Source organism: Lampetra planeri, unplaced genomic scaffold (genome assembly GCF_965212315.1).
Source record: "Lampetra planeri unplaced genomic scaffold, kcLamPlan1.2.h2 scaffold_1783, whole genome shotgun sequence".
Lineage (NCBI taxonomy): Eukaryota > Metazoa > Chordata > Hyperoartia > Petromyzontiformes > Petromyzontidae > Lampetra > Lampetra planeri.
In genome coordinates, this window is record NW_027614522.1 from 14,655 (window position 1) to 25,462 (window position 10,808).

Sequence of the window (10,808 nt, forward strand, 5' to 3'; positions counted from 1 at the left end):
AAGCACTGGACATGGCATTCACATTTGCCCGTGACAGAACGGAGAAACCTCTTCAACATTGCTGAATTGGCTGAATCAAGTGTCTGCTTTCATGGTCTGTGGACGCTAACGTGAGCTCAGGTTCGTTTGGTCCGTGACACAAAAAACGCATGTTCGTCTACACACTTAGTTCTAAGATTTAAAATGTAACTGTGCAATTCTGTTTTGAGACTATTTAGTTAGTTTAGTTAAGTGTCTTAACATTTATGCTAGTCATTTAAAATAAAGTGTATCTTTAAAGCTTGTTCTGTTGTTGTTCGACCCCGGCGACTGACCTGACGCATGCATCATAAACCACTGGATTCACAAGACAAGAGGCCGTTCTCTCTACATTCACCTTCACTCCGTCTTATTGCTATTATTGCTGCTTGTCGTACACTCCCGTAGGAATCAGTGTCGGTGTCCGATCGTGTACATCCTTTCTGCTACAAAATGGAGGGGATGGGGGAGCGACAGCGGCGCAGCGGTCCCGGGGTCTCGTAGGTTTCAAACGGTGGGCTAGTGATAGGAGCGAGCCGCAGCGATGACCCAGTCATTCCCGATATGTTATTGAGACTGCAAGATTTCTCATAGGCCGTCGCTTTAAGGTCATTTTGGCAACGGAGCAGTTTGTGAGAATTTGAATGTCACACGCAAATAAGTAAGTAAAGCACATATTGAAACATCAAAACAACATCAACATTATTTGGAAATAAGAATGGAGAGAAGCATGAAGAAGATAAATCAAAGTCAAGAAATAGAAAACAAATGACAAGGACACATACAGGACAGACGAGGACAGACACAGACACGACAGACAGGACAAAACAAGAAAATGACAGTTATGAGATGTTGGGTTTTTTTCTTCCCAAAAGAGAAAAGCAAAAGGTACTTTGATATTCAGAGATTTAACACCTGTCGAAACCCCTTTGAATAAAACGCCCGACTTTTGATGGCGTCAGGGTGTTTTAGACAAACGCAGTTGAACCCACAAACACACTGAACGTCACTGGTACAGTGTAGGCGTTGACCAATTGAAGTTTTGCAGTGAAATACTGTAATAAATATAATAGATTAATAGAATTAATATCATATAAAATACATATATATATATATATATAGAGATATAATTATTGATTATTATTGACGGCATTTGTTTTCACAGCTTGTGGATCCTGTAAACTTCAAATGGCCAACACACCAAAGTCCTCCTAACTGCAGTAATTAGAAAGTATCACCTGATCACATCGCGTACCAGCGTGGGTTCAATCTTACACAACCAGACTGAAGACGGTTCGCCACTCATCCGAGAAGATTCCTCAGTTCTAAGCTGACTAGTGGGGAGTCCGAGTCAGGAACTCCAGGTGAAACCGGAGTTGTTTGTGTTCCGCTTTCATACGTACGTATACATACGCAAAATCACATTCTTGTACGAGTTCTCAGCTGATTACCAACAAAGTCTGTGGTATTCCACGTACAACTACATCGTAACAACAGTCACACTGTGTGCGAGTCAATGAAATTGATGCAGAAGACAAAAACAGCACAAACAGTTTATAGCTAAATTGCTAATGCTGCTAATGCTGCGCACCGCCATCTTGGATTCTCACCCAGGGTCTTTAGAGTGGCTTTTTCTGGCCTTCCCTCTGCTGAGGTTCTAAAATGAGCGGCGAAACGTCATCACGCAAGCTTGCATGGCCAGCTGATTCAACCTAAGAACAAGTTTGTACGAGCCTGATGACTCAGCACATTTCTAACATCCTGGAACAGAGATCAGCTCACATTCTGTGTACAGTGGGAAACGACACGAAAAAAAACGAGATTTACTGTGACCAATTCCATCTGTGTCCTTTCCCTCTGTGGGTGCATGCAGACGTGGAGTTCTCCCCTGCAGCCAAAGACAAGTTCCGTGTATAACGAGTGCTGCTGCATCGGGTGACGTGAAAAACACCATTGGTAGTTTGTTTGGTCATTGGTAGCCCTAACGACGGCTGTGTGACCTGCAATGGGTGGAGGTTTACGGAGTCTGTGTAAGACCGGACTGTCACGTTGCATGTTTGTCAAACGGCAGATGGGGTGGGGGGTGGGGGGTGGGGGGGGCGATGCCCTTTGTGCCTTCCCGATGAAATGGAAAGATGCGCCCAACTGCGATGTGCTGTGGCCAACTCGACCACTCTAGACGATGCTTCACTTAAGCGTAAATAAGAGTCCTTTTTTTTTATTCTGACCAGCTTGAGAACATTAGTCTGATGGCAACCTGATGAAATATTGATGGTGCATTTCTGCTTTTGTCCGTTGGGCAGAAAATGTCTGAAAAGGCTGACCAATCTGTGCTGCACTCAGAAAGTTTGCCTCCAAATCTCCCAAATACACACAGACAAAGTGTCAGGTTGCATCGGATGGCATTTTTGTGAGTTTTTGCTGAATCAGACTTCGGTGGGCGACAGCGGTTTGGGGAATAGTTGCAAAGCTACAAATAGTCTGATGGTTAATTTGCTTGTAAAAATAAGAACTTAAATTATTTTTTAGAAAAAACGAATTGTTCTGAGGTTTTCAGCCCGTTAATGAGTGCGGTCAGAAGCGGCGTCCTGAGAGCCCCGTCCCACTCAAACCTCCACTGCTGCTGTTGGTTTACGTTCGTCAAATGCAGCGGAGATGACTAGTTGGGATCAGAGGACCGTTCCAGAGAGCAGGTGTAATAAAACACAGTGAGCTTTGTTCCTCCTGAAATGAGGAAACTCACGGATAAACTGAAATCAAACATGTGAAACTTTACGTTTGGTTTGATTTCTGTCAGCTCTCATCAAATCCGACACTCTGCAGAGGTTTTTCTCACTTCAGGATTAACCAACGCAGGGTTTTACTAAAGCTGCTTTTTGGAACAATCCCCAGGTCAAACATGTGGTGAGCTGCGTTTGAAAGTTGAGCTGCACGATAACACATGACGTACGCAGAAGACGGAGTTCACGCAGGTACGTTGTTAAATCAAACTACGACCAAATGTACGAATTTTCTTTGGCTCTATTCTTGGTTCAAGAACATGCAGCATGCAACGTGTTCAGAACAAATAAAGAGCATGCAGACACACACATATTTACTGTAACATGACCGTCACCCAAACTGACATAGCTGTCGTCAGTATTTCAGCTGCACTAGAGCGATATACAGATAGACAGAGGTGATATTTATTTATAGGATGTGAAACACTTGTCAAGTGGAATATGAGTAAAATGAAGGAGAAGAAAAACAGGTCCAACATGGGTGAGTAGCTCCGAGCAGTAATGATGTCGGGGATGAATTTAAGACACAAATGGAAATAAATAACATCTGTACACACAGAGTGCCAGATGTACTGAGCGCTGTCCTTTCATAAAAAACATACCGCTGTGGTATGGACTGTTCACATCAGACAAGTGACAGCGTAAATGTGACTAAAGCTGACGGTGTAGGAGCCACTGGAGTCGTCTGCCTCCGCACAGCGCCACCCCCTGTACTCCCAGCATCAGCAGGGACGGTGGGCTCTGGCGCTTCTCCATCAGGGGACTCCAGTGAGTCTGGCTGCGCTCACTGATGATCTAATTCCTATTCCAAAGTCACACTTCATTTACACTATGGAGCGCGTGCGTACCTACCGACAGTCAGACTTTAGTTACACTTGTGCTGCAGTGGCGGCCTGGGGATGGGATGAAGAATGAGTGTTAATAACACACGTCATGGAGCAGAGGGAGGGGGAACTGCAAATAATCTGACCAGACTGTTTACCAAGAGAAGACAAAACACATGTGTACATCTCCAGAAGGCAGCAAGTCGCAAACCTTCTACACGTTATGTGCTCACCGTCTTTTCTGGCCACGTGCTGCTGTGTCATCCTTACACAGGATCGATCGCCTGGTACAGATGTGCGAGCTCCTCTTACTACATGTTTGAAGGTAAAAATCTGGCTCAGATCAGACACACGGTATTTGCAGTGTTTGTGATGAGGTGATGACGTCCCTTTAAATAGTGTGTGAACGGACAAGTGCTGTCACGCAGGAATACAAAGGTGAAAGTGAATTTGTGCTTTGTCTGTTGTAGAGGGATGATTAGCATTAGCAAGGAGTTACCAGTGAAATATTTTCAGTCAAAACTCCAATCAAGTACACATCCTGTGTAAGTGTGTAGTATTTATAACCCCCGTGACTCTGTGTTCATATTAAGGACGAGCCTGAGCTGCGTTGTTTTCACCTTATGTTTTCTTCATGAAACAAACTGGTTTCAGACACACCAATCAGCCACAACCTTAAAACTCCTGTCTGGTTTAAGAAGACACACAACACACAACAGCCCTGACTGATCCCATTTGGACTGTAACGACCAAAGCTTTGAGAGAGAGGTTTATGTTCAGCAGTGGTCCTCACCGTGGTGCCTCCACCGTTTAGGTGGACAAAACATTAGGAACATCTCTCAGTCCAAGTGAAAGGGCTGTTGTACTTCACACGGAACCGTTTCATGTGGTAGCTGATTGGTTAAACAGTGTCAGGGTGGTGAAAGTAAAATAAGCACCGAGACAGAACACGAAACACGAAATGTACAAAACTCAAAACACAAATACACAGAAGAGACAGACAAGAACCACAGTGAACGGAAAACCTCTTGAATAATCCAAAACATAACCACATAAAACACCACAAAAGATACACAACCACAACAAAATGACACAGAAACACACAAAGAACCAAGAGGACTTTAAGGAGGTCTTAGAAAAGCACTTGTAGACAAACAATCGAGCGGCTGATTGACCATCTGACCTTGGAGAGCCATGCTTGTCGCATTTTACAGCAGAAGAAACCAAGTGGCTGATAAAAGAAGATGTCTACGAGATGAATCACAACGGAAGCACGCAGGTGTCAGACAGCGTGACAATCCCTCTTTAAGAGCACGGAGAGTTTTCTTCTACGTTTACCCCCAACACGTCTCAGCTCATTGTTCATCGTGACTTTCTAAACAACTGATCCTGTTTATGCACCCCTGCCGAGTGAGGATTCGTTTGGCGATCGCAAAGATGGCTGCAGGCAGAGCCGGTTACCGTAGCAACGGCTAAGATACAAAAACAAGTAGCATGATGAACAGCATGAAGCATCGCCTGAGTCGTTTCCTTCCACAGACTCCTGATTCGCTTTAAAGAGGGATTTTTTGGGCTTAAACTGCAGATTTGACACAGGAATCACTGGAAGTGAGTGGACCTAAAGTGAGGGGGTGGGACTGCCGCTTACCTTCACACCACGTCGGCTGATCTGAGCTGCCACAGAGTTTGTCACGTCAATAGGAATGTCAGTCTTTCAGTCACCAAGTGTAGCTTGTGTTTCATTGGTGTTTCTCATTTCTACCCAGGTCTCAGTCCTACCCATCCTGACTTTGCTACACTGGGCACTGAAAGCACAGGACGGCAGTCCAAGGGTTAGTAGTTCAGAGCCACGGAACGCTCACAACACACTCCACTGCAGCTCAGCAGTGTGGAGTCATTGGGTTGGAAGTTTCTGGGTTGTTTTTTGTTTTCTTTTTTTTCCAAAGCTGAGGTGATACACTTATCGTCTCTGCTTGTTGTCAGCGTGACATGTTTCAGGAGATACTAACCCTTGACTCTGGTGGCTCCGCCGACCCCAATGACCTTCAGCCTTGGCATCACACTGCATTCACACTCACCTAGTGTATGGGAATCGATTTCACGTACACGTACAGGTACACGTACAGGTACACGTCAGTACGAACGGAACCTTTAAAACGTAAACGGATCATTGGTCGGTTCAGCGTGTGCATGAGCACATGTACATATTATCAAATATACAAGGTGTGTTTCCGGGATAAAACATTGCTGAGTTGCAGTGTGTGCGCTGTTGTTTGCCAAAGCTCTGTGGGGTCGGGGGGGGGGGGGGGCACCAATAAACACAGTAGAAGGAAGAGAGAGGAAAAAAAGGCAAATGAAGGCACGCACGGAAACACAAACACAACACCAAGACGGCATTGAGGAGGACAGAGACACCGTGTAGAACACGTAAGAATGAAAAAGCCACATACACACGCGTGATATGACACAACCTGAAGAGAGAGACACAACAACACAGAGGCACATCAGACAAGGGCGTGAACCGCAGGTCGTCTTCTTCAGTCACCTCCTGCATGAATCATTGACACAGGTTCTGTTTCACTGGAACTGCTGTGTTTGCACACGTGCACGCCCGCACCTCACTGCACGTGTGCTGTGTTGAAAGCATTCACATGTGTGCACACTGTGTCCATCGGTTCACACTCCTCACTGTGGACATTTGTCACAAAAACACCTTCTTTCCCTTTTTATCTTGAGTGAGATGTGTGTGTGTGTGTGTGTGTGTGTGTGTGTGCGTGTGTGTGTGTGCATGAGCAGGTGTTTGCAGCATCGTCGAGGTCCAAAGACCAAACGCAGTTCGAACATCGGGCTGAAGTTGGATCCGATTCCACGTCAACCTTTCGGTCGCCAACCTCAGCCCAACGCCACAGAGACGGCTCCTCACGCGTGACACGTGGGTGCCAGAACACGGTGTTTTTACAGTCGTGCGTTGTGCCAGTGTGTCTGTGTGTGTGTGTGTGCTGTGTCACAGAGAGACAGATTCTGGACGGGTAACAGAACGGGATGGGGCTACGGGGCTCTTTGACTTAGTTACCTCTGGTCTACGGTTTGATCCAGGAGGACGTGGAGTTTGCATTGAGGTCCTGCTGTAGCAGAGACCCTTCCATCTTATACCAATCTCAGTCAGAGGGGAGTCTGGGCTGGGGGCCAGGGCTGCTGCCTCTAGTTTGTTGTACACAGGGGGTGTTGAAAGTCGGGGGGGAGTGTGAGGGAGTGTTTTGGTGCAGTGGTGGTTCGATTGCAGTGGTATGAACCAAGGTGTGAGGTTTTCATGAGCACAAAGATGATGCATTATGGGGTTAAAAAAACAGGGTAGGGTTAACGTGGCAAAAAGGAGACGAAGAAGGGGTGTCGGTTTGAATGGAGGGGCAGAGGGAGGGGGGAGGGTACATGGGAGTTTCAGGAGGAGAAGAGGCGCAGGAGGAGGAGGGGGGGGGCAAAAATGAGAGAGAGAAAGAGAGAAAGAGAGAGAGAGAGAGAGAGAGAGAGAGAGAGAGAAACAGAAGTGACAAGAAGTAAAAATTAATGCATGGTCAACTGTCTGAGTCAGAGAAAAACAGATTGTTCATGAGCATGAATGGATGTGACACACACACACACACACACACACACACACACACATCATGGAAAGATGAGAAACATGACTGACGGCAGCAGAAACAAACAGAGAGAGGTCCAGGGACAGAAGAGTCGGTCCGACAGAGGAACTCAAATCTGATACCAAGCGGTGATGGCGACAGACTGCATGAACGAGCAGAGCAGAAGAGCCACGTGTCCCGTGGATGTGTGTGTGTATGTGTGTGTGTGTGTGATGTGTTTGACTTCTATCAATAATCTCTGCTGAGGCTTCAGAACCGTCTTGTGCTCTCCTGTCCGACCCATCTGGGTCAGATCGGGATGTGTGTCGTGTGTCAACTGCTCCCTTTGGTTTCCATAGAAACACACTATCCTGCCACATGAATGGATTCTGTGAAACGTACCTTTCCGCACGTTCCCATCTGTGGCTCGGAATTCCCTGGTGTTTAGCAGGAAGCAGGCGCGGTCCTGCTGTAACGTTCCCGGGTAGGCCCTCGCCCGATCGGGCTCCGCTCGTCCGGGCTGAGCACCTGGTCGATGGTGGGACAGTCTTCGTTGGCCAGAGCAGCCGACGCTGCGTCACCGTTCTGCTTGGAATCTAGAATCGGAATCAGAACAGATGAGAAGCGCTTATCAGTGTGCACGCAGTGGGCCGGTGGAGAAAGAAACATTTGATTTTGAAATGATCGATGTGACCCGCTCTACATGACCACCGCTGTTTCCAACACACATTGTCGTCCGTGTTTGCCACTGCTGCTGAACACGCACTAGCACGGTTGAAGCTCTGCTGGTAACGGCGTTGGTGATACGTTCCCTGAGATGATTCATGTCTCGTATCCTTACCTGATACACTACGGCCTTCCAGTGCCCCCAAAGCTAGACATCAAGGGGGGAGAGAAAACCCTAAGCCATAAAAACTCTGTATATACAAATGTTATAGGAAAACAAACAGGTATGTGACTGAGGTGTGACACTATAAAGCTGTGTGTCTCTTTTTAATTCTCCATTTGAAATTTTAGATTTTTCTTATTATTAATATGTCTACTTCCTTTGACCCTGATGACGATTGACACAAATTGAACCATTTGATTTTATGAACCAACCTTTAATACAGCTAAGAAAAGACAATAATCGAGCCTCAACAGATCTGTGTCTGTCGTCGTATTCCACAAAACAAACGTTTGGCTGCAAGAAGTAAATGACATAAGAAGTGATTTAAAATGGATTTACGGTGACTCGGCTCTCTTCATGACACAAGCAGCAAACAAACCCTGTGAATGTGGAGGAAAGCCAAACGGATGTAGTGAAAGCCCTGATGAGCCTCACTGATGACTCAGGAGGTGAAGTAACGCATTAAAGGTGCATTACTGTTGTGTGTCACTGATACTGCAGCATGTAAAACGCCAGCAAAGAGATAAATCACCCCGGGTCTTACTGGTGAGGCCACAGAGCAAATATGTGAAGTCAGCCCAAACAGAGATGCATTAAGCTGTTTTAATAGATAATTGAGTTCATTTTGCCTCCATAATGTTTGTTCTTGTCTGACAGATGGCGCCTCAAGGCGACCACGGACCCACCAGTTGAGCATAAATTACACATGAGTTCTGAAGGGCCGGGGATTTTTCCCGGATGGATCCAGAATCGACTATGCATCACTCCTCAGTCCTTCCCCTGCTACTCTACCTTGAACCCCCCGCTCAGACCACCACCAAACGCACCGCCGCGTCTCCCAGAAGCAGGTTGTCCAATTCACTGCATCGACTCAACGCGAACGCAACAGTTGTCTTCCTAAATATAACAAACAGACAAAGGTGACAAAGAAAACATCTCACCTCTGTTGATCTCTATAATTTCTTCTTGGGCAAGAGGGCAGTCGCCTCCGATGCCGCCCGTCCCCATCACTCCACCTAGGACATTTCCCAAGATCCTTTGCGGGGATGCGGTTGCCATGGCGAGGGCGTCTGGCTTGCAGTAGTTGGGTGACCCTGGTTGAGGTGCTCTGGGAATATGTTTGTTTTTCTTTTTGGGCAGCTTTTGTTTGGCCATGGCCAGAGAGTAGTACATGCCAAAATTGTTGACAATGACAGGGGACGGGCATAGCGATGGTCAGCACGCCAGCCAGAGCGCACAACGCCCCCACCAGCATGCCTGACCACGTCTCTGGGTACATATCTCCATAGCCCAGCGTGGTCATGGTCACAACGGCCCACCAGAATCCAATGGGGATGTTCTTGAAGTTGGTGTGGGCGCTGGCTGTCGGGTCGTCTGGGTGTGCACCGATTCTCTCGGCGTAGTAAATCATTGGCGTAGTGGCGAAGATGAGGACGCCGAGAGCCAAGAAGATGATGAGCAGAAGGAATTCATTGGTGCTAGCGCGCAGGGTATGGCCCAGGACACGGAGACCCACAAAGTGACGGGTCAATTTGAAAATTCTGAGGATTCGGACGAATCGCACAACGCGGAGGAATCCCAGGACGTCCTTGGCAGCTTTGGAGGACAGACCGCTCAAGCCCACCTCCAGGTTAGAAGGGCAGGATGGCCACAAAGTCGATGATGTTGAGGGTGCTTTTGAAGAATTCGAGCTTATCGGGGCAGAAGATGACTCGCAGAAGGGACCTCGATGGTGAACCAAATGACGCAGACCCCCTCCACATACGTCAGCCAGCTGTCAGTCACCACTTCGTACACAATCTCCTCACGGGTCACGTTGCCCACTGTGACGTTCTCCGTCTTGTTGAGGATGGTGTTGAAGGCCTCATGCGTCTCCATGCAGAAAGTGGAGATGGAGATGAGGATGAAGAAGAGAGAACCAAATGCCACATACTGGGGGGGGGGGGGGGGCGGCAAACGGAAGAACGATAGGAAGAGAGAGCAGAGAAAAGAAAGCAAGGGAAGAAACAGTCAGTTGCAAGTCAGGAAATTCAGCAGGACGAAATGGTAGAAAAGCACAGGTGAAGTTTGACCCTCCAACCAACGGCAGAGGAACAAGAGGTGTTCCAAGAAGGGGGGCTGATTTAACAAATTCTGGCTCTATTTTTAAAAGACTTATTTCACAACGGATGTTCAGCATTGTCACCAAAACAAAGCTCTAGAAAACACACACGACTGGTCAAAGGTTTTAGGTCGAACACCCCAACGGAAATGATGCGGTTCAGTGTCTCATGTACTCATGAGAGTACTCATGTACTCTCATGAAATTAAAGCATAGAACAGATACACAATTGAAGGAATCAACGGTATTATAAACCTTTGACCTTTTGATCAGTTACATCTGAACACACTGGGGACATTCTTTCTGCAATGGAAATCAAACATTCTCCAGAAAGTTCTTCCCAACACTGTAGCAGAAGTTCCCATAACTGTGTAGAACTTGTAGGTTGTTTTTCTTTCCCTCTCCTGTCCACTTCATCCCAAACCAGCTCCATGTTTTCAAGCTGCAACTGCATGGAGCTGCAGAACGCTGTGGGAGCCGTTCTGGTTCAGGGCGCCTGTCACTCTGTACAAGTCACCGACCCCGGAGCCACAAAAACCGACATCCAAAGGACTGTTGAACACTGTCGAGTGGGGGAAA

The 10,808-nt window shown here is 47.0% G+C and overlaps 1 protein-coding gene across 1 annotated transcript; it reads right to left on the reverse strand.

Moving 5' to 3' along the window:
- Nucleotides 1-464: 464 nt before the first annotated feature.
- LOC144739910 (voltage-gated potassium channel KCNC3-like) lies at nt 465-10,060 on the reverse strand (the record flags this gene model as incomplete). Its single annotated transcript, XM_078622789.1, is given in 7 exon segments — nt 465-619; nt 7,642-7,710; nt 7,713-7,835; nt 9,070-9,325; nt 9,327-9,761; nt 9,763-9,849; nt 9,851-10,060. Coding segments are annotated over 7 exon segments (1,335 nt in total), but the record flags the coding sequence as incomplete, so codon positions are not given.
- Nucleotides 10,061-10,808: the final 748 nt, after the last annotated feature.